The sequence below is a fragment of the Culex pipiens genome, chromosome 1, assembly GCF_016801865.2.
Source record: "Culex pipiens pallens isolate TS chromosome 1, TS_CPP_V2, whole genome shotgun sequence".
Classification (NCBI taxonomy): Eukaryota; Metazoa; Arthropoda; class Insecta; order Diptera; family Culicidae; genus Culex; species Culex pipiens.
Window position 1 is genome coordinate 17444858 of NC_068937.1, and position 25335 is coordinate 17470192.

General features: G+C 29.8%; 1 protein-coding gene across 1 annotated transcript in view; it reads right to left on the reverse strand.

Annotated features, from left to right (window-relative positions):
• Positions 1–25031, reverse strand: part of LOC120428512 (uncharacterized) — a 29819-nt gene extending 4788 nt beyond the window's left edge. Inside the window, exons 1-2 of the mRNA XM_052707458.1 lie at positions 25022–25031; positions 24802–24889 (exon numbers count right to left, since the gene is read on the reverse strand). Of these exons, the coding sequence (XP_052563418.1) occupies positions 24802–24889; positions 25022–25031 (98 nt within the window). The remainder of the gene's footprint in view (positions 1–24801; positions 24890–25021) is intronic.
• Between the last annotated feature and the right edge of the window lie 304 nt (positions 25032–25335).

The following is a 25335-nucleotide window of genomic DNA, read 5'->3' on the forward strand; positions in this document are numbered from 1 at the left end:
TTATATAAATTTTTAAACCAAGACTAATATTTTAAAAGGGCGTAATATTGAATATTTGGCCCTTTTGAAATGTCAGTCTTGATTTAATTTTATTGAAAATATTGTTTTCGAAGAGATCGAAAAATTTCACGAATTTTTAATATTTCAACTTTGTAAATCGGACCATTAGTTGCTGAGATATCGACGTTAGAATATGGTGGATTTTTTGGGTGAGACTTAGAAAACATCAATTTTTCGGGGTTTAAACCTTTGCATGGCAATATCTCAGCAACTAAGGGTCGTATCAACAAAATTAAAAAAAAAACAAAATAAAGAGAATTTTCTCAGCTTATCAAAAATATGTTTTCAAAGGTGGGCAAACATGGGCACTAATTGAAAAAAAAATGAATAACTGAGACTATTTTCAAAAAAGTTACTTAAAAATGACTTAACTTGAAAACGGTGCCTCTTATTAAAATTTTACTGAAGTACATTTTGATTGCAAATTTGATTTTACATCGAAAAATGAAGTTGAAAAATTTTTGCGACCAATATTTCGATTTTTTGAAAAAATCAGTATTGATTAAAAAAATTCATAACTCGGTCAAAGATTTTTTTCACAACCTGGAAATTGCTTAAAAGTTGGCATTTGATGTCCTCTTTTTTTTTGATATGTTATCAAAAAAAAAAAAAAATTAATGTTTTTTTTGCAAATCAATTATAAGTGACAAAAAGTTAAATAAAAAATCACCAATTTTTTTTACCGTGCATCATTTTTTTTCAGTGTAGTCCTTATCCATACCTACAAATTTGCCGAAGACACCAAATCGATCAAAAAAATCCTTCATCTTTCAAAGATTAACAGATTTTTGAATTTTCATATATCATTTTTGTATGAGCAGCTTTCAAATTTGTATGGAAATTTATATGGACAAACTAATGATGCAAAATGGCTTCTTTGGGCATACCAAAGGCACCAAAAAAGTTTCAGTCGGATTAAAAAATACATAAAAAATCGAGTGACTGAAATCTGAGAGAACTGCACATGTGCAAAAGTTCTTCTTTTCTGAACAAAAATAAAATGCCTTCATGAATTTTTAAGCACTTTTTTCCGAATGTTAAAAAGTCCAGAAGAAATCAGACACCCTAACAGACGTTCCCAGCAAAAGGGAAAAAAAACAGAGAAAAAACCAACCAGCCAACGTCTCTCTTATACTTAATTGATGACGCAGCATCGAAATCGGATTTTCCACCTCTTTTTTTTTTTTCTTCTGTTTGGTCGATCCAATCCATTCAGTCGCCTTCTTCTGACGACGTGAGACGGACAGTATTTGCCATGTTAAGCAGTTTTTTTCACTTTTCTTATTCCATTAGCGTTTCAATAAGCTTGTTGTTTTATTTGGACTTCGATTTTAGTCACTCTGGTTTTGAGAGTCTACTGCCTCCAACGACAAGTTGGTTTATTGTAGGGAGAGAAATTTAAGAAAGAAGAAAAAATGATAAGGTTGATGAACTTTTCAAACAGAAGGAAAAATACTGAATATTTATCAGACGCCATAATCAGCTTATGATTTGCTTTGTTCAATTGGAAAAAAAATCTGTTTCGATCGATTGTACCAACGGGATAATCACAATAATAGTAAATGTCATCAGATGATTGCTCTTAAAATATTGTCTTATTCTGTTTGGTTAGAAAAACTCCAAAAATTCTAGTTGGCTCCACCGACTCTCGCTCAACTTCTTTCATTAGAAATACCGAAACAATTTCAGAACTTGGCAGCAAATTCCGCATCCTCAAAACCCATCCAACCACATGCAATTTTGTGGTGAGATTTTTTGCATTTTACCTCCGCAGGTTTCCGCTTTCCCAGCACCTCCTCCCACCTTTTTTGCATGCAGGAAACGCCAGCAAAATGCTAATCCTAAGCCTTTTTTCCTCTTCCCAGAATGTTGCTGTGAGGTGCTGCTGCAGCAGCAGTTGGTACGTGTGGGAGAGCTGAGCTGAGCTGAGCTGTGCTGCTGCCGGGGAAAGCTTTTCCGGCTTGGGCGAGCTTTTGACTGCACATGGTTGGGTGGGCTGCGAAAGAGTGGGATACGGTATTTCCGGAAACATTTCTGTGACTTCCGATAAAATTAAGTAATACCTACGAATTTTGCTTCTAATCGACTTGGTTCAAATTAAGGTTTGCAAAACAAATATAAAGCAGAATAAAAAAAATCAAGCTTAAATAATTAAAATTTAATCGAAATATTTTGTTCTTAAAGAAGTTCCATGGTGTCATGTTTTCAAACAAAAGTGTTGAAGGTAAAAAATAAAAAATAAAAATGCAACGGTTTGTGTAATATTAAGTTTAATCTAATCTAATCGAACACAAACGCAGCCAGTCCGATGAAAGCATGATAGAATGTCTTGTGATGAGATTACGCTCCATCCAAGAAATCCCGAAAATGAATGGCAAACATTAAAACGGCCAGTCCTATTGCGTTGTGTTTACTGTAGATACGAACGAATCACACTTTCACAGAATCTACAGGGGAGGAAGGATGCGTGGACATACCGTACCAAACGCTCCTGTTTTCAGTTTTATATGTGTTTAGTAGGATGTGTTTAGTGTTATTACTTAACAAATTAAATATAATAGTGCAATCATTTATTCATTTAATATACTTTCCTCCACCTAATCCAATATTAATTTTGAAATCTGATTTTTTTTATAGTATTGTATTTAATTAAGTTAAAATATTTCATGGCATAAGAATTTAAGCAAAAGTTAAGTCCTAAAAGTTCATCATTATATCGTTTTTTATAATGCTTAAATTACCATAATTCAGTACTGAAATCTTCACTAAAATCCGTATTAATTACTTCACGTTTTCAACAGAAGTACATTGTAAGTTTTGTAGCAACACAAGTGCTAGTACCCAAGCAACACACTTTGTCAGATAAACGTATTTCCTAACTGGTTGTATAACCAATTTGCCTCGTTATCACAACTTGTTCTACAACTTCTGTGAACTGGAAAAAGCGCACTTTTTTTTGTTGTATAACTTGCCAGAAAAGAAAGTTATCAGAGTAAGTTGTACAAATGTATTTGACAACACTGTGCTATCTAACAAGAGATTCAACGAAAAAAGGGGGCGTGGTTTACTGTCAAATCAAAGCGCACACTGGAAAGGAAAGTTAGATAGAAAACAGCTGTCTAACCGTCGACTAACTTACATGTAAACAAACGTTTCCTATTAGAATTTCAATCAACCACGAAGCTAATGAAAAAAGTACGCTTGTTTCTGCAAGATTTATTTAAAATAATTCGAAATTGAATTAAAATAAAAAAAGAAAAAATAATCATGGCGCGCATGTGATTGGGGTGAAATTTCTGCATGGCGAACTTTTAGATTTTCCTTTTTTGATGAACTTCCTCTTTCCCAAGATTCGATCCGACGACTTCGACGACTTGTTGTTATCTCCACGGCAGGTCCAGGCGCTCTTCCGCATTGCTCCACGGGGCTTCATAGTAAATAAGCTGACCTAATCGTCAATAAGAAGGTTGCTGTCTGTTTTGTTAGCTAAAGAACGAAGGCTGTTATTGGAATTGAAGTTATATAAGTTTGTTTCAAGGCAGTTTTTATAACTCCATTGTATAACTTTGTTATAACAAACCGTTTCAACTGTCATTTCGATTACCGTACCACGGAGTAATATTGAAAATCGGTTTGATTTTGATTTGTCGTTTTCTCTATCATAAACTCTATAAGCTGATAATTTTTGTAGCTTTTACCAGCGATATGTTCACAAATTAATCGGTCAACAATCGAAACTATTGTAATCTTCAATGAACTCTAAATTCCTCATGTACAAATTTACACCACCTTACAACACGCAATGTCAAGTTGAATATGTATGTTGAGCATCAGTTATATAATCTATTCTCCGATAACATTTGTGTAACAAAGCGAGAAAACCTAAAGTTATTTATAGAATGGTTGGCCACGTCCATTTTGCAGAAGATGCCGTCACATGACAATGTTGGATAAGCAGTGAAACAAACAGTGCAATATTGTTTTTATTCAACAAACTGTTTTCGAGTCAAACATTGAGGGAACAGCATCTTGGCATATCAGCACTTGGACGTTCAATTACAGCTCATAAAAAGTGTTTTCGAGTGAAATAAAGTGATAAATAGCTTAATAGGAAGTGAGCAAGTAAGTTTCTATCAAAAGTGTTCCAAAATAAATTGTTTTAATAGTGAAAATCAGCAAATTGGATGGAGTTAGGAGCGAGTGCATATTCCCTATGTTGTGTGTAAAAGTTGGAAAAGAGTAAAGTTGACTGTGTTTTAACACTTGTATGGCACACGTCTCATGAGTTACATAAGTCAGTTATACAAGTAGTGAAACAAACTGATATGTAACTAACGTTGACATTTTTTCTCGTATGTTGATCCAAAACAGCTGTCTAACTATTATTCAACAGTCGACAAGTTATGAGTGCTACTTGGGTAAATTGAATAAAATTGTATTTTGCGATGATTATTTTGAACAGACAAATAAAATAAAGTATCGATGCAAAATAAAGATTTCTTTTTTGCTTATAAAAAAATATAAATTAATTTGACATCATTTTGATCTTGTTTAAAACTCAAACCTTCACAAATTATTTTCTAAAATTTCACGTTATTTTAATATCATGATTTACAGTTAAATATTTTTCTAATCTAAATCAGTGGCTCTCATTTTTGTTGACTTCGTTGTTGCATTTTGATTTTTGTTTTGGCTACTAGTGCCTACTCGGAGAGACCGTGAACAGAAGTTTTAACAATCAATTTTACTTTCTTAAATTTTAACAAAAACGTACTTGTTACTGCTAATTTTCAGTTAAAATAACCAAAAATCAGTATTAATTTAATAACATGTTTGTTAAAAATGCAAAAGGCAAAAAGCTAACAGATTTCCCGAACTCGAATGAACGTGCAAGACTGTTAGCTTTGGTTTTGGGATAATTACATTTATTTACGTTAATTTTTTCAGTTTATGGCTGAAAATATAGAATTTTGTAATAAATGACTAATAAATTTCGTATGCCTACTTGCAGCAAACGGTTCACTTTGTGAAAATTCTGTGTCCAACCACAAGAAAAATAACTAAGCCTGAGACCGTTGTAATTGATGATGACTTCCCGGGCATTCGGTAATAACAAAATTCGTGCCGTTCCAATAACAAATACAGTCATGCCCCGGTTTTGATTCGTTCAGCTGCCTCGGTTAAGCACGGTCCAGTGCATAACTGAAGCACAGAGCTTATGGGATTTTGGCTATATGGGAGACATTGGCTATAATCGTATGAAAAATCATGCAAACATCAAAAAATTATAGTGTTTTGGAATCGAGATGATGTCAGCTATCCATTAAAATTATAATTTCATGAAAATTTTCACAAAAATACGTATTTTTCCTGTATTTTGAAAATGCAATGGTTCTCGAAAAAATACTCAAAATTATTGTTATTGCAATATGGGTATCAAATGCCTGGAATTTTTTCAGACATTTCAAATGTCAAATAATAAAATAAAATTCAAAAAATTTACAAAACTACGTATTTTTGAAAAAAAATACTCAAAATTATCGTTTTTACAATATGGGTATCAAACGAACGGGATTTTTCATACATTTCGAATGTAATAACAACATTTTTTGAAAATACTCAAAATTTTCACAAAACTACGTATTTTCTAAAAAATACTCAAAATTTCCGTTTTTACAATATGGGTATCAAACGATCAGGATTTTTTCATAATTTTCTAATAAAATAACAACAGTTTTCGAAAATACTCAAAAAAATGAGTATTTTTTCGAAAATACGTAGTTTTGTGAAAATTTTAATATTATCACATATTTGCATTATGTTTTTTGAAATGTGTAATTTTGAGTATTTTTTTTTTCGAAAATAGTAGTTTTGTAAAAAAATTTGAGTATTTTCAAAAATATTGTTATTACATTCTAAATGTATAAAAAACCCCTATCGAGGTTTTGTGAAAAGTTTTAGTATTTCCAAAAAAATGTGGTTATTGCTTTGAAAATGTATGAAACAATCCTGATCGTTTGATACCCATAAAACACTGAAATTTTGAGTATTTTTTTTCTAAAAAACATAGTTTTGTGAAAATTTTGAGTGTTTTCAAAATAAGTTGTTATTACATTTGATATGTATGAAAAAATCCCTATCGTTTGATACCCATATTTTAAAAATTGAAATTTTGAGCATTATTTTCAAAAATATGTAGTTTTGTGAAAATTTTGAGTATTTTCAAAAAATAATGATTTAACATTCGAAATGTATGAAAAAAAATCTTTTGATACCCATATTGCAATAACAATATATTTTTGGTTTCTTTAGAGAAAAAAAATGCATTTCAAAATACAGGAAAAATACATATTTCTGTGAAAATTTTCATGAAATTATAATTTTAATGGATAGCTGACATCATCCCGATTCCAAAACACTATAATTTTTCGATGTTTGCATGATTTTTTATACACGACTGTACTGTGGAATATTCTTGCAAAATCAATCTTTGCATAAGGTTTTAATAACAGTTAATGTTATCATAACAAAATTTGTTATTGGTCTGCTATTGGTTGTAAGCCAAACAACTTTGGAATAACATTTTTTGTTATGGAAGAATACCTCCATCTGTTATTGGGATGATCGGATTAGTTGTTAAAATAACAAAAAAGAATAACAAAGTTGTGTTCGAAGAATAACAAAAAATGTTATTAATCTGTTATTACAATAACAATCCATTAACAAAAAAAATATCATAACGTCGAATAACAAATCTTGTTATAAATAACATAAAATGTTATTGGCATAGTATTTTCAAATATCAAAAAATGTTATTCCCAAGTTATTTCCGTCTGCTTGGGTTATCGGATAGTTTCACAGAGATGGAAAGTTTACAAATAACGGCTTAAAACTTGTCAAAAATTTTGCTCGGAATTTTTTTCTTTCGATAAATTAAACATCTTTGGTTCAAATAAATATGTTATATACTTTTTTATTATTTTTGTAGATTCATGCAACGTTATTATTTAAACCATTAATCAAACTTTACATGTTTTATAACAACAGTTAAAAAAAGTTTTTTACCTTATGCTTTTGAACAGTAATGTAATTACCTCAGCCAAAAAAAAAATTATAATTTTAAAATGAAAAATTTTGTTCTAAATGAAAAAATGACCCTCCTAGGTCAATGTAGATTAGAATAGTACACAGAAAAAAAAAACAATTCTCGAAACCATGAAGTCTGTTCACGATTATGAGAACCACGAAGGAATATATTCACGTTTATGGTGCAAATGCACCATACTCATGAATAAATTCCTTCGTAGATCTCACATTCGTGAACTTAATTCACGATTACGGGAATTGATTTTTTTCTGTGTAGGGGAAATTCTCGTATGTTTGGTAGGTTAAGCACTCGCTCCTAACTCCATCCAATTTGCTGATTTCACTATTTAAACAACTAATTTTGCAAAACTTTTGATAGAAACTTGTTTGCTCACTTCTTATTGAGCTATTTATCACTCGGTTTCAGATGGAAACGCTTTTAATTAGCTGTAATTGAATGTCAAAGTTGTGAACTGCCAACATAAGAGGCACGCTGGAATTAGATGCTGTTCCCCTACATTAAATTTCCCATAAAATGACATGTTCCAAAAAATTTTACAGTCGAGTAACGGAAAATGGGAGAATTTTTAAAACTTTTTTAGTGTTTTTTTCGATGAAAAATACGTTTTTTCGGAATTCTGAGTACGCCATCAAATTGGGCGTCTAATTTTACATAAAAGTCCCTTTGACACCAAATTTCTATCTCATCACCGTTTCAGGCTGCAAATTGTTGAAAAACACCTCTCTTTTCGCATGTTCAAAAATGGAAAGGGTCGTACCGCCCCTCCGTCACGAGATATCAAAAAAACAGACCTCGGTTTCGTGATCAGGGACAAAAGTTACCCCTTAGGACAAAGTTTCACGCAAATCGAAGAGGGGTCGGGGCAACTTTTCCCGATTTCGTGTGAGTTGGTAGAGAATTACCCACATATTATTAACAGAAAATGAGTTAATGAAAAATGTTACCAAATAAATCTAAAAAATAAATATCATTTTGACATTATTATTTACATCTTTTCGAAAAATTCTCATAATGAAATGGGGGTAGAAAATAGTTTTTTCTTCAATGTGAATTTGTGATGACCATGCAAACTAATCAGATTATAAAAAAAACTCATGTTTCTAAAACTTATAATTATGTTGAAAATTTTGATTTCAAATATCAATTTTAATAATATTGAAGCAAACATTTTTCCAAAATTCTCATGACATTATTACAAATATATTACAAATAAAATATCTAAAATTTCATTCAAATATTTTAGTTTAAAAAACATCCACGTCTATTTGTGCACCAAAACAACCCTTCCCGGACAGACGGTAATAACAAAATTCATGCTATTTCTATAACACATTCTGTTAAAATAACAGAAAGTGTTATGGAATCTTCTTGAAAAATCAATTTTTCATAAGAGTTTAATAACAAATTATGTTACGATAACGAAATTTGTTATTGGTCTGATACTGGTTGAAAGCCAAAACAACTCGGGAATAACATTTTTTGTTATGGAAGAACACCGCCAACTGTTATTGGGATGATCGGATTAGTTGTTAAAATAACAAAAAATAATAACAAAGATTTGTTCGAAGAATAACTAAAAGTGTTATTAGCCTGTTATTACAATAACAATCCAATAACAAAAAAATCATATTGACGAATAACAAATCTTGTTATAAATAACATAAAATGTTATTGGCATAGTATTTTTGAATATCAAAAAATGTTATTCCCAAGTTTTTTCCGTCTGCTCGGGTTTGCCCACCAAAAAAATCTAGGCCACCTCTCGAAATGCAACCCGTGCGCGCGAGCCCGAAATTGAAATCGCAAGAAGGTTACTGCATTCCCGATGCAATTCTGGATTTTGCGGAGCAAGACAAAAAAAAATGCATGCAAATTTACGACTCTCACGAACCAAGGTGGAAAAATGGATTCCGTTCGGTTGGCCTGGTTTCACACCGCACACCTGATGTCGTGGAATCGCGAAATTATGGCTAAACTGGGGGGTGATAAATTTTGGGAGCTTTTCGAGGAGAACGGTTTGGATATCAGTTTTTTGGATATCAGTTATTGGTTGGCTGGATGGTTTGAAAAATGTTGCGTCCTAATTGGATTTTGGAAGATCGATGTTTGTGGCAATCTTAACCTTTGCTGGTTTGATTGGATAGGATTGAGGTAGGATGTCAACAGGAAGAAGATTTTCTTCCTGGTGAATAAGTACAAGGGCAGCCATTAGCAATTAATTGAACAAAGTTATCCTAACCAGAATCAGTAATTACAACAAGGTTTCATGTTTCAGATTGCAACAAACCTTGCAGTTGCTTTGTCTGATGTATTTTGCTCAATCTAAATTTGTGCTATTGTATTAAGGGTTGGTCCAATTAAAATTTGGAACAAAATTAAATAGTTTTCATGAAAACATTACATTTAGTTCAAATTTCACGAAGCTCAATCTTTACATAAAATTGCTACACATATAAACTAAGATCTGCTCGGGAAAGAGCTATTTCCACCTAGAAGATCCAGCCTGGCCATAAGCAGATTACAGCTGGCTCGTTTCTCGATAGGGTAAATGAATTTGCCTGGTTGAGGGCTTCTGGTTGAAGCCTTCAGGTTGGTTTACCCCGGCCCAGTCAGCCCAGTCCACAGAGGTATTTATTGTTCAGAATTATTCCGAGAATTGTGTTTCATGTCGAAGCATTGTGTGTGATCAATGTGTAGCTTTATTGGCGAGCTTTTAGAGAAAGAACGTTCAAGCATCTTTAAGGCATGATTGTGTTTGCTCAAGAAAGATAACACGTCTGCTTGTTCTATCTTTGGGGTATTTGAGCTGTTAAAATGTAAATCAGGAATTCATTATTTGCCAAGTAAATCATTATGATGATTCTAACAAAACCCATTCACATTTCAATTTTATTTTACATTTAACAGTAATTTTGACAATTTCACTAAGAAAAAGAAAATTTAAACAAAATAAAATTCACTAAAAACACATCTCTTCAACCTTTGAAATAGCATCTTGAACCATAGAATTGCCACAGAACGAAACTGTTTTCGGCGGATTTCGTACCCACGGCAGCGCAATGTTATGTAAGTTATGAAATTATTGCCAAGGTTACCAAGGAGCGCGCGAGCTTGTGCGTTGGTATGCTTGTGGTTGTGTGTTATGAAAAGCTCCCGGCTGTCATCATCTGGCACGCGCGCGGAAAGCTTCTTAGTGCAAGGCTTGCTGGGGTTAGCAAATTTGACGTGGGTTGTCATTTGGGGGTATTTTACAGGGACTGTTTTATTCTTGTAAGTTAACTTACAATTAATTGTTCAAAATATCACATTGTTATCATATTAAAATAGATTGTTTTTAACCCTCTACTGCCCAATTTTTTTTTTCGAAGATTTTTATTTTTCCCGTATTCAGGAGGTCACTTTGAGCAACTTTTGTGTCTACTAAAAACTTTTCTTCTGTTTTTAAAAATGCTTTTTTTTCAGCCATATTGACATCTTTTTGCATGTTTATCACATTTTTTACTCTAGAACCATTCTCAATTAAATGGTTTAAAAATGCTTAAAGTCATAGTCTGAGACAATACAAAAATTACTGCATATTTATTTTTACTTAGGCTGGTACAAATATTTTTAAAAGTTTTTGTCACCCCCCCCTTCAAAATTGGCCCGAAAAATCAGGGGGCAAAAAAAATATTTTTACAATAAACTTCAAAATTTCAATGAAAATTCAAGTGCAACCAGCTGAAATCAAATTAAAATACATTCTCCTGCGTTTAAAATCATTTTTAGCATGTTTGGGTTTGTTAAAAAATCTTAAGATTTTTTGAAAATTTTCGATGCAAAATCTTTTTTTTCGATACAATTTTTGTTTTTGTCAGATCTTAGATTTTTTGAAAACTAATGATTGCAAAACAACTGAACTAGTGTAAAATGCATTTTAAAACACTTTTTTCATTGAAATGTGAAGACTATGGCTTGTTATTAAATTTTTTATATTTTTTTATTTTTTTGCCCCCCCCCCTTGACCATGGCCAGGGCCGAGGGACAAAAACTTTTTTAAATATTTGCATCGGCCTTATAATAAAAAAATATTAGTGGAAAAAACAGCCAAAGTTGACCCCAGAAAAAAACACATTTTTCAAACCATTGGTTAAAACACATTAAACAAATTTTACTTCCAACCCTAGAATTTTCTTAAATTTCAAGATTTCTTTTTTCCAATGCTTATTAAATAGCGCAAATTGATTGGAAACTGAAGCCCGCTTAGAGGATTGGGTTAATTTATAAAATAAATTATGAGGTAAATTAAAAAAAATATATTTTGGGTATTTGTAATGTTAAGCAATGTATTTAACAAAAAATAATTAATTTCAAACAGTCTCTCACATCTGTTTTTCATTTGAATGTTTTTTTTTTCAAAACGAATACATGCTAAACGTTGTTTTAAAACTTTTTGCATAATTTTTCATTGGCAAAAACAGTTCAGTATGAAGAACGAACATTATAAGAATTTCAAAAGCTACATAAGGTGTTAATGTTCACGATATAAATATTAGAGTATTTAAAAAAAAAAACTGTTATTCGCAAAAAAATAAATTTTCCTAAATCGTTATCAAAACTCGCGTTGTTCGATATGAAAATTAGAATATTTTCGAAAAAAATATTTCAATTTCTATTATGTTTTGTATATTTCACACAACAATGGAATGTTGTGTAAATCATTACCAAATTTCAGTAATATGGGTATCAAATGAATGTTTTTGCAGTCAACATTTATCAAAAAAGCAAAATATAGCGAATTTTCTCAGCTTTTCAAAAAATTTTTTCGAGGGTGGGCAAACATGAGCACTAATTTCTAAAAATAAATAACTTCAAAAAAAGTTACCTAAAAAATGATTGCCAATTCGATTTCACATAAAAAAATAAAGTTGAAAATTTTTTGCTAACTCGGTCAAAGATTTTTTGCCTAATCTGAAAATTTCTGAAAAGATGGCATTTGATGTCCCCTAAAACAAATCAGAAAATGAAAAAAAAAATATTTTTTTTTGCAAATCAAGTTTTAGTGACAAAAAGTAAAATTAAAAATCATCAAACAAAATTTTACCGTGTATCATTTTTTTTTCAGTGTAGTCCATATCCATACCTACAACTTTGCCGAAGACACCAAATCGATCAAAAAATTCTTTCAAAAGATACAGATTTTTGAATTTTCATACATCATTTTTGTATGGACAGCTGCCATATTTGTATGGAAAAGTAAAAAACTGGAATTTTGAGTATTTTTTCAAAAATATGTAGTTTTGATCAAATTTTGAGTATTTTTCAAAATTTCTGTTATTATTTTCGAAATGTATCAAAAAATCACGATCATTTGATACCCATATTGTAAATGACTGAAATGTTGAGTACTTTTTAAAAAACGATTTTTTTGAATCTATTTTTTTTGAATCCATTTTTTTAAAATTATTTTCGAAATGTTTGAAAAATCCCGATTATTTGATGTAATAAAAATTATTTTGAATATATTTTTGAGAAACATAGCTTTTTCAAAACACAGGAAAAATATGTATTTTTGTAAAAAAAATCATGTAACTATAACTGCAATGGATAGCTGACAACATCTCGATTCTAAAACACTATATTTTTTAAAAGTTTGGAAGGTATTTCATAGAATTATAGCCAATGTCTCCCATATTTCCAACATCCCATAAATTCTTCAAAAATCTATAGAAATTTTGAAAATTTTCGATGTTGAATTTGAATTTTGTTTTACCCAAATCTTCCATTTTTTGAAAACTAATTATTGCAAAACAACTGAACTAGTTTAAAATGCATTTTAAAACCGTTGTATTATTCAAATGTTTAGACTATGGCTTGTTATTCAAATTTTCATATCTTTTTTTTTACATCGACCTCGACCTCAGCCAGAGTCGAGGGACAAAAACTTTGAAAATTATTTGTATCAGCCTTATGGAAATAAAGTAAATTACAGTATTTTCCAAATAATTTGTGAAAATATACAATTATACACTAAAAACTCAAGTGTTGTGAAAATTTCATTCCAAGTTTCAAAAATTAGTGTATTTGCAAAAGAAAAAAAAACGGAAATTTCTGAAAATTTTAGTATTTTACGCTTAAATAACGAAATCTGTGCAAATTTTAGTATTTTACACTCAAATACAGAAATTTGTGAAAATGACAGTATTTAACATTCAAAACTCATGTGTTGTGAAAATATTTGCCCAATTTTGCGTCGTTTGATACTCAAATTATGAAAATTTTAATATTTTCCAAAAAATACAGTAAATTGTGGAAACTGTACTGTAAGCAAAATATATAAAAAATAAAATGTGTGTATTTGAAAAAAAAATCTCCCTGTGAAATTTTAGTAATTTACATCAAAAAAGTGCTGGTGGGTTTGTTACACATGACCTATATGACAAAGACATTTGTACAAAGCTCTTATTATTTCTAGTGTTTTTTTAAGAAAGGGTACATTTTTTGCTTTTTATGTGCTTTTGAAACCGCCTTGAGTCAGGTGTATCAAAAATACTCAAAAAGCAAACATTCAAAATTTTGTTTGTCAAACCTTTTTTTTCATTCAATTAAATCTATTAAACAGTAGTTTGAAATGTTTTTTTTTATATCCCGAGCAGACGGTAATAACTTTGGAATAATATTTTTTGATATTTGAAAATACTAGGCCAATAATTTTTTTTTTGTTATTTATAACAAGATTTGTTATGCGTCGTTATGATTTTTTTGTTATTCGATTGTTATTGTAATAACAGACTAATAACATTTTTAGTTATTCTTCGAACAAATCTTTGTTATTATTTTTTGTTATTTTAACAACTAATCCGATCATGCCAACAACAGTTGGTGTTATTCTTCCATAACAAAAAATGTTATTCTCAAGTTGTTTTGGCTTGCAATCAAAATCAGACCAATAACAAATTTTGTTATGATAACATAAACCGTTATTCAACTCTTATACAAAAATTGATTTTTCAAGAAGAATCCATAACACTTTTTGTTATTTTATCAGTATTTGTTATTGAAATGGTATGAATTTTGTTATTACCGTCTGCCCGGGAAATTGAGCAGTTCTGTTCCCCTAGCGTTAAATGGAAAATAAAATGTCTTCTTTTTTTGTGAATTAGGAAAAAATATAAAAATATCCTGAATCAATGCAGTCTTTCAAATCAAAAAAATATTCATGTTTGATAGAATGGAAAAGAATCACAAGAAAGCTGAAAGAAGAACTAATTGTCAAGAAAGAATGAAAAAAGCTAACAGAAATGAAAAAAAGCTAACAGAAATAAATAATTATCGCTTCTTATTGAAGAAAGTTACAGGTTGTGCTTTATGGCTGGACATCATTTCCATTTCCATAATTATTACATTTTTTCTACTTTCGGCCTTTTGATCACATGTTGTTTATTAAAAATGCCGAGAAAATGTATTTTCAAAACTTGGGAAAACTCACAGAATTAAGTAGAACAACCGAACTCATACTCAATAATAATAAATAAATCTTAATGATGATCTGTAAAACCATACAGAAATCGTTTGTAATAATTTCAAAAATCTTTTGCATTGATATTTCTTCTTCTGCTTCTGCTGAAAAATCGAAAGGGCAAATGTGCTATTGAAAAAAAATTAGAATTTTCCTAAACTGTAAAAAAATATTTGCGTATGTATTTTTTATACCTCCAATTCGAAAGATTTTTCATCATTTTAAATTTAAATGTTAAATCATAGTTTATTTAACATTTTTGCAAATTTCTCAGGATTATTTTTTCCTAAGTTTTAAAAAACCTCTAACTTGTTTTTTTTTTGTTATTGTTAAGATTAACATTGAAAGTTCAGTTAATTTTTAACTCATTTATCAAGATAATTAACTTAACTGTTTTTCCCAAAAATCTCCCTACACAACCACCGTTCATGACTCTTCCCATCCCTTACAACAGAGAAAAATCTTTCCGGAAAAATCCACCCCGTCCCCGGAAAATCGCGCTCACGCGGGACAAAAAGGGTAACACAGTAGCATGCTAATATCTTTCCACCATCGTGTCAGCAGCCAAAAAAAAAAAGACTCCGTTTTTTCGTCCTCTTAGTTGTGGATCTCCGAGGAACTCCAACGTGGAAGAAGACAAAAAAAGAACTCTGACTTTGTGGCACTCCACAAAAGTCAGTCTGCACGCCTAGGTGTGCTTTCCTTGGGAAGAGGGGGGAGGAAAAATCGCGCATAATATCACGAATTTTCTTCTGCGAAGAACTTTAAGGAGGTGGGAAATTTTGTTGGGGACAGTCAGACTTTGAAGATTTAAAAGTTGGATTTTTGAAAAAAATTAAAAGCTTAATTTTGTGAAATTATTTAAAATATTTTAACTTAATTAAAATTTTTGACCTTAAATAATCCCATTTGCTCCCACTATCCACTGCAAGAGCGTGAGAAAATGGTTCGCAGAAGTCATCTTCTCCAGGATATCATCGGAGCAGGTTTTTTTTAAACTCCTTCTACCCCCGTCAGTCTCGTGATGCACCAAACCAAGAAGATGGGTTTGTGAAATTGAAATACTTTGGGAACTATTTTCATTACGCAGCCCCGGCAGAGAGAGAAGCATCGCTGAGTTACGTGTCACATAAGATTTCATGATATTGGAGGTGTGCTGAAGTGAAAAAGTGATTAAAAAATGGTGGAGAGAGGGAAAAGCTTACGTGGGATCACGTTCTGAGGGTTGGAATTTGTTGAGTGCAGGTGATTTGCAGAAAATTAGTAAGCTTCTTTACAGTGGATTATAAAATGAGTTGCAAAATGATTAACTTCTCAGCATATCAAACACATTTGTTTAACAGGAACTTTCAAGCTGAAAAAATATAAAGAGTGCTGAAAACATCAAATTTTGCAACCTAATGAAGAAATAAACACTTTTACAAACTACCAATTTTATAAAACATATCATTTATTTAAAAAAATGCAAATATATTAAATTTTAAAAAGTGAAAAGTTCAAGTAATTTGTTAGTTAACAGTAACGAGAGATTGTGATAATAAATTTCCTCAAAATGGTTTTTACATAACAAATCAGGCAATTACAAATAATTTTAGTGTACACAGTAAAAAAGTTTTATTTTTGAAGTTTGAAAATTTTCTGGCTGAATAATTCTACTTTTTTGAATAATTTTACCTTAGTTTATGCGTAACATCATAATTTATCAGCTCTTCCATTTGAATTCAAAATCAAAGTTAACTAAGACAAAACAATCATGCAAAAATTGACATAAAAAATGCAGTTTGCTTTAACAAGATTGCACTTCTATTTGCCTTTGATTTCGAGTTTTTTTTAAATTTCAAATAATTTTAAACGATTTTTTGAACTTTTTGAAGGGAAGACAGACACTTTGTTAAAAACTGTATGTACCTTATATGACCTAATTTTTTTAATCACTCAAATAAGGCTAAAAAAAAAACAATTTAAAGTTTTTGTTAACTTTCTACAATCTAACCTCGCCTCTAGGCTTCGATCTAAAAATTCGCCAAAAATCAATTTTCAACAAATTTTTGATCTTTCAAGTGTTGGAAAGAAGAACCCTAAAAATTTAAGAAAATTTTAGGGTTTGAACTTATTTTTGTGGCTTTGCCAATGTTTTCAAAAATGTCATTTTTTCAGGGGTCAATTTTGTATGCAGTAATTTGTGTAGTGTCCCAGAGAACTTAAATATTAATGGTATGTTTATATAGCAGAAAATGTGAAAAAACCAGCAAAAAAAAAAAAAAATAAGTTATTGATAAAATTTGAAAAAAAAAAAAAATGATAATCAAAAGGTTATGATAAGAGGTGGTCGAATAGGCCAAATACTATCAAAAACAAACATAAAATAAACAAGATAAATGCAAATCAAAATACTAAAAATGAACAAGAAAAATAACAAACAAAAGAAGTAAAGTAAATAATTTGGGCAATAGCGGGTTAAGGGAGGCCAAAAGGTGCTATTTAGTAAAGTTTAGTTTCAGGAATTTAGTGAAAATTCATATTTTTGTTTCAATAACCCGAGCAGACGGAAATAACTTGGGAATAACATTTTTTGATATTTGAAAATACTAGGCCAATAACATTTTACGTTATTTATAACAAGATTTGTTATTCGTCGTTATGATTTTTTTGTTATTGGAATGTTATTGTAATAACAAACTAATAACATTTTTAGTTATTTTCGAACAAATCTTTGTTATTAACAACTAATACGATCATCCCAATAACAGTTGGAGTTATTCTTCCATAACAAAAAATGTTATTCCAAAGTTGTTTTGGTTTTTATAACAAATAACAAATTTTGTTATGATAACATAAACCGTTATTAAACCATTATGCAGAAATGGATTTTTCAGGAAGATTCCATAACACTTTTTGTTATTTTAACAGAATTTGTTATTGAAATGGCATGAATTTTGTTATTACCGTCTGCCCGGGAATATTTGAAAGTTTGGAGTATTTAGGGGATGAGGCTGAAAAGAATGTGAAATTAAACTATCATTGGCCTAATCATGTCTTGAAATGCTCTAAAAACAAACGACGCAAAATTTTGAAATGATTTTTCCGCGTAAAACACTCACTTTTACAAAATACTTAACAGAAACCATACACTTAAAAAAAACTCTTTTTTTCTAATTTGGGATTTCTCAATGTTGGAATTTTTACTCATTTCCATTAATTTTTTTTTTAAATGTTGAAACTATGATTATGTGCAAATCATTGTGAACATTTTGAATGCTGTTTTCCATATAAAATGTTCTGTCAAAAAAAATCGTCGCGTAATAAAATCACTCTCACAAAATACTGAATATTATCAGAAACTATATTTTTTGAAATAATCATATTTTCAATTTTTTTTTTTTGGAATTGTGTGTGATTTAATTTTCAAAACTTTGATTTTTTTTACTCAAATTTAATAAAATTTCAATATTTGTTTCAATGTCAACATTTTGATAGCTTTTTGTGGATTTTGAACTCAATTTTTATGACATGTTGAAATTTTTATCAATTTTACATAGGATTTCACAGAATTCTAGTTTATTAAAAAGATTGTTCAATTTTTGTTTTTGTTTATATTTTTATAAAATATCTTATTTTCATGAAAATACTCCATATTTTAAAATAATTTTCAGTAATTTGATCGTTTGAAATATAAATTGAAGTGTTAGCACTATTTCAGTTTATTTTAAAATGATATTCACAAAATATCATTCCAAAACTGTTATTTTTTCAATCTTGTGTTTTTGAAAATGTAAAAAATGTGATGATTTGAAACTTCAAGCGACGTGGATTTTTTTTTCGTCCTTTACTTTTGAGTATTTCAAATCTTAATATTATAAATAAAAAAAAAATCAAAAATTGTAACTAAATTTTTATTTCAAAATTATTGAATTTTGTAAAAAAAATATGCCAAAACTATGTTGTTGTAATTATTTATTCCAAAACTTCGTGACGTTTGACATTTATATTAGGTATCAAATTATTAAAACTGGAGTATTTTAAATGAAATTCATGAAACTATTTAATTTTTTTTGAATTCCAATGAAAAAATATTTGCAACGGTCTTAGTAAAAAAAAAACTCTAATATTGTGAATATTCATTTAAATGTTCGTTCAGTTTTACACTTTAATTACAAATAATAAATATTCAAGTGTTTTTTTTTTAAATCCAATAATTTTCGATTTAGATGCATGCAGATTTTAATGTATGCAGATATTTCAATTTTTTTTATTATTGTGAATTATAAAAACATTGGTATTTTTCCAAACAATATGTTTTTGCCTTTCTTACTAAAGAAAGGTATAGTGTTTGCTTTTGGCTCCGACGCCAAATCAAGCTTCGTTCCCAAATCATTTCTCGAGAAATATTCATTCGAAAAATCTGCAAAAAATCATGGACGATCGATTTTCGACGCCCGATCGATTGACAATGACAGAATTCGTCTACCTCCAATATCCGAATTTTGGCGCTTAATTTACTGTAGAGCACGCGTGACGTCCGTGTGTGGTAAAAAAGTGCTCAATTTTGTGGTAGGGGGTTTCTCAGAGCCCACATTATGGATTTAAGCTCTCTTGGGCGCATTTGAAAGGGGATGTGCTGAACCTGAACCAGTTCCATACCAAATTTGAATTTATCCATTTTTTATGGGGACTCGGAGTGTGTTTTCACCAAATCAGGCGGTTTTCAAATGAAAATTCGGTCGAAAATTGAAGTATTGAAATCGTTTATTTGTCCAAAAAAATGCATTTTTCCAGCCCTACATCCTCCCAAATTTTCATCCATGTCGGTAATGTGGTTTTTGATTTACAGCTTGTGGACTAATTCACTGTGAGGGGGAAAAACCCCTAAAAAAGGTAAAAGCCAATTTTCACCAAATGCCAAAACTATTCCTTTGGCATTTTATCTAATTTTTTTTCTCCACATCATAATCTAGACCATACTCGATGTTCTGAAACAAATTTGACCTCATTTGGATTTACCGTTCAGATTTTAGAAAATTTCCATTTTTGCCTTTCTTACTAAAGAAAGGTATAGTGTTTGCTTTTGGCTCCGACGCCAAATCAAGCTTCGTTCCCAAATCATTTCTCGAGAAATATTCATTCGAAAAATCTGCAAAAAATCATGGACGATCGATTTTCGTCGCCTCGTCGACAAGTTGCCAAGTTGAGCTTCACATGCAGACGCGAGCAATGCTGGCGCGTATAGAGTTTTGATACTAGATTACCCCCTTTTAGTGCAAGTTGCTTTATCGATTGCTCGTTCATCACACATCGCCTATCATTATTTTCTATGCTAAGCTTCAGTTAACGCAAACTAGACGCAAGCAGCTATCTGTTCTGAAGCCTCATGCTCATTCTTTTGCCTTTCTTTTTTTGTTTTGCTCATTCTCTGATCGAACTCTGAGCGAACGAATTTCTGGGAAGCGTTCAAGCTTCCCATGTGCCAGTGACAACGCACATCGCGGGTTTGGTTTTCTAGCTTCGGTACTAGCCTTTTTGTGTATTAGTATTTTTGTTCATCGTACCAGCGCACCAAGGTGGTTTATTCGGTACGTTTGCGTTTGTCGTAGTGAAGTCCCACCGAGCGCTCAGTCGTTGTATGCTTCCCAATCCCAAAAACGCCTAAATGCTTGCTTATTGAAAGCTCTCAATTTTGCCTAACGCCTAAATGACAGTTTAGTGAATTACAGTAGGCGTTTCAAAGCTTTCAAGAACATTTATGCGGCTTTACCGTTACATCGTTGTTTACAACACGGCAAATTCTCGGGTGTTGAAACACTTTCTGCCAGTCATTTTGTAACCACTTTAACGCATTGGAGCAAGACGGAATTATTTTGTTTTCTCGTTAATTTTTAATATTTTGAAAAGTGCAAAAAAACACTCAGAGAATACGAACAATTTAGCGATATGCAGAAAACATTACGAACATCGCAAATTGTGAGCTAATTCTCTGTCTCAAAAACAATGTGTTCTGATTTAAAAAATCGAAAATGCTTGTGTGCGAGCACAGTTTACAACCGGCCATGGCAAATGGGGCAAAAACCAGCGCTTTTCAGTTATATGAAAAAATATGGTTGAGTTTCGAATTGTATTATGAATGGACCATTCTTTATATTGCTATTTCTTTGAAAAAAAAAAATAAAAAAAAAATCAACTGCCGTTAACTTCCTTTTGTAAGAAAGGCTCTATCTCACCCCAGGTGGGATTAAATCGGGTTTTTTTTTGTGAAACTCAAAAACTTTGTGGAATATTTGAAACGGCCTGAACAGTTTAGTTAATTTTCTTTTTTCTTTTTCCTGCTTCAGTTTTATAATATTTAATATAAAATGACTGACTAGAAAAAATAATACTGAAATTGAAAGATAAATTAAGCAAGTAAAACATGAACCTGAAAAAGGAAATTGAAAATCCCTTTCGACTGACAATGAATTTCCAATTAAATCCCAAGCACAATTTGCAATTAAGCTCTCGAAATCGAACAAAACTGCTCCTCCTCGGAAACGAAGCAATTTCCCAACTTGTCACTGGCCACGTCCCCTTGAAAAACGTACCAGCACCAAACTATTTGGAAACGAAGCTGCTGCTTTTTTTTTTCTTCCCAACCGGGCAACAATTAAAAACTAATTGGAAGCTTTGTTGTTTTTTAAGCTGGCGTTAAAAAAAAACGGAGCGCGCTTAATTTCAAGCTTCACAGTGCGGTGAAACGTGACCAAAAGTTTCTCGAACGAAAAAAAAAACAGCTTCAACAAATTAAGAAAACAAAGTCGTTGAAGTTTTTGTCACGTTTCGGGCACCGAGGAAATGGGGCATCAAAAAGCGTTTTTTTGTTGTCGTTTTTATTTTTAACGAAAAAGGACACCTGCAGATCAATGAGCAAATTGTCGTCAAATTCCATGGAAAGCTACGGAACGTGACTTTCCCGTGAAATACCGCGTGTCTCCACCACCCTGCATGCCTGCCTTGGAGGGGGGAGCACGAAAATGTGCGTGGTTTTGGAGGATTTGGCTTCGGCATCGGTGCTACTTGAGGAATCTCCATTTCGAAGAATTTCGATGCCAAACCATCCCACCCTCCTACTCTCGAAAAACATTTGTACATTTTGATCTGCTGAAATGTGTTTGAAGTAGTTCAAAGAGTCTAGTGTGTGTGTGTGTTTGGGTCCCATCTCTTTGGTGGTAAGCAAAGCTCCGCACTCATCTCTTACCACATAAGTTGCGAAATTGAAAAGAGATGTCTGGAATGGAATTGAAAATCTTCCTTCAAGTGGGGGTTTGGAAAGCTCTGCTTGAGCTTGTAGATTGTGGCTTAGTGGAATTCATCTTCCAACTAGGATGAATAAAATATTTTTATTTTATTTTTTTGGGCTCACTATGCGAAAGGATTAAAAAAATTAAAAAAATGATTTATAACAATCTAATCATCAAAATGATTTTTGTTGACAGTGTTGCCAAATAAAGAAACTTGGAAGAAACAGTTCTATTTTTTTTGTGTCAATTTTGTCAATTTTGTCAATTTTGTCAATTTTGTCAATTTTGTCAATTTTGTCAATTTTGTCAATTTTTTCAATTTTGTCAATTTTGTCAATTTTGTCAATTTTGTCAATTTTGTCAATTTTGTCAATTTTGTCAATTTTGTCAATTTTGTCAATTTTGTCAATTTTGTCAATTTTGTCAATTTTGTCAATTTTGTCAATTTTGTCAATTTTGTCAATTTTGTCAATTTTGTCAATTTTGTCAATTTTGTCAATTTTGTCAATTTTGTCAATTTTGTCAATTTTGTCAATTTTGTCAATTTTGTCAATTTTGTCAATTTTGTTAATTTTGTCAAATTTGTTTTTTTGAAAACAGGTTTATTTCTTTATTTTTGTTATTGTTTATTCAAAATCGTGTTTAAAAAAATATTTTTTTATTTTTATTATAAAAAAATAAAACATTTTATAAATATCTTTAAATACCTGATTTTTTATTGCTTAAAATGTTTTTTTTTTGTAATATTTTTCAAAATGATTTAAATATCTTTAAAATTCAATGATAACTTACATTTTATTAAATTTTAAAAATCTTCTGTCTTTCGATTTGTATTTTTTTCTGTTTTTTAGAATTTTATTAATTTCATTCTTTATAATTTGAATTAAAATTGCAATTAGTTAAAATTTGCATATTTTTAGTTGTTTGAATTCAAATAAATTTTAATAAATTTGTTTCAATTGGTTTCTATTTGTTTTAATTTGTTAAAAAATATTTTAATTTGTTTTTATTTGTTTGAATTTGTTTAAATTTGTAAAAAAAATATTTAAATTTGTTTGAATTTGTTTAAATTTGTTTAAAATTGTTTAAATTTGTTTAAATTTGTTTAAATTTGTTTAAATTTGTTTAAATTTGTTTAAATTTGTTTAAATTTGTTTAAATTTGTTTAAATTTGTTTAAATTTGTTTAAATTTGTTTAAATTTGTTTAAATTTGTTTAAATTTGTTTAAATTTGTTTAAATTTGTTTAAATTTGTTTAAATTTGTTTAAATTTGTTTAAATTTGTTTAAATTTGTTTAAGTTTGTTTAAATTTGTTTAAATTTGTTCAAATTTGTTTAAATTTGTTTAAGTTTGTTTAAATTTGTTTAAATTTGTTTAAATTTGTTAAATTTGTTTAAATTGGTTAAATTTGTTTACATTTGTTTAAATTTGTTTAAATTTGTTTAAATTTGTTTAAATTTGTTTAAATTTGTTTAAATTTGTTTAAATTTGTTTAGATTTTTTTAAATTTGTTTAAATTTGCTTAAATTTGTTTAAATTTTTATACATTTATTTAAATTTTTTTAAATTTGTTTAAATTTGTTTGAATTTGTTTAAATTTGTTTAAATTTGTTTAAATTTGTTTAAATTTGTTTAAATTTGTTTAAATTTGTTTAAATTTGCTTAAATTTGTTTAAATTTGTTTAAATTTGTTTAAATTTGTTTAAATTTGTTTAAATTTGTTTAAATTTGTTTAAATTTGTTTAAATTTGTTTAAATTTGTTTAAATTTGTTTAAATTTGTTTAAATTTGTTTAAATTTGTTTAAATTTGTTTAAATTTGTTTAAATTTGTTTAAATTTGTTTAAATTTGTTTAAATTTGTTTAAATTTGTTTAAATTTGTTTAAATTTGTTTAAATTTGCTTAAATTTGATAAAATTTGTTTAAATTTGTTTAAATTTGTTTCAATTTGTTTAAATTTGTTTAAATTTGTATCAATTTGTTTAAATTTGTTTAAGTTTGTTTAAAATTATTTAAATTTAATTAAATTTAATTATTTTTTTTAAATTTGTTTTAATTTGTTTAAATTTGTTTGAATATTTTTAATTTTTGTTTGTAATTTGTTGGTTTATTGGGTACGACAACTTGTTAGTTTACACTGTTAAGGAAGTCAAGGAAAACACTTTAGAAAATTTAGAAAAGTTACAAAGGATCCAAATAAAGGGTAACAAGTACAAGTAAGCTAAAGAAAACTAATCGTCAAACGATCTCTTAAAAGTACTATGTTTAAATTTGTTTAAATTTGTTTGAATTTGATTAAATTTGTTTGAATTTGTTCAAATTTGTTTAATTTTTTTTTGCAATTGGTTTAAGTTTGTTTAAATTTGTTTAAATTTAATTAATTTTTTTTAATTTGGTTAAATTTGTTTAAATATATTTAAATTTGTTTCAGTTTGTTTAAATTTGTTTAAATTTGTTAGAAGTTGTTTAAATTTGTTTAAATTTGTTTAAATTTGTTCAAATTTGTTTAAATTTGTTTAAATTTGTTTAAATTTGTATGAATTTGTTTGAATTTGTTTAAATGAGTTTAAATTTGTTTAAATTTGTTTAAATTTGTTTAAATTTGCTTAAATTTGATAAAATTTGTTTAAATTTGTTTTAATTTGTTTCAATTTGTTTAAATTTGTTTAAATTTGTTTAATTTTTTGTCATTTTTGTCATTTTTGAATGATTTGAGCGATAGCTAAGATAATATTTACAACTAATATCCACACAATTTCAAATATTTCAACTCATTAGCTCAGCAAATTGGATATCAAACAAATGCACTCCCCAAACCAAACAAATCGACCAACTGCCAGTGCAACTGCAGACTTGCAAAACTCACCCAAAATGTCGCTTCTTCTGCTGGTGGGACGCCAGCTGGCGGTGACAGTGGAAGGCCCGGTCGCACACGTTGCAGGTGAGGGACTCATCTGAAAATTAGGAGAAGGAGGAGGCAAAACGTGTTAATTGCTAACCCAATATTTGCATATCTCGCGAGAATGATGATGGTGGAGTGCACAGTTTGCATCAATTAAGTGCATCCATCACACAAACGCACTCACACTCACACATACGTTTACAATTCTGAAAATAATAATTTTAAACCGATGGTGGCGCCATCTGTTGAAAATGAATCGAATATCGATCGATAATGTCACAGACAAGAAGACAAAGCTATTTTTTCATTTTTAGTTGCCCTAGCACCCTCTAGATGACGCTAGTGAGAAACGTCACTTTTACGACGCTAATGCGGCTTCCTTCCGAATTTGTTCCGCCGATTTTGCCGTACGTGATATCATGTGTCATGCCGGCAAGGAACGTGATTTATTTCATGCCATTTTCACCTACCGAAATTGGGTTCCACGGATGGAATGTA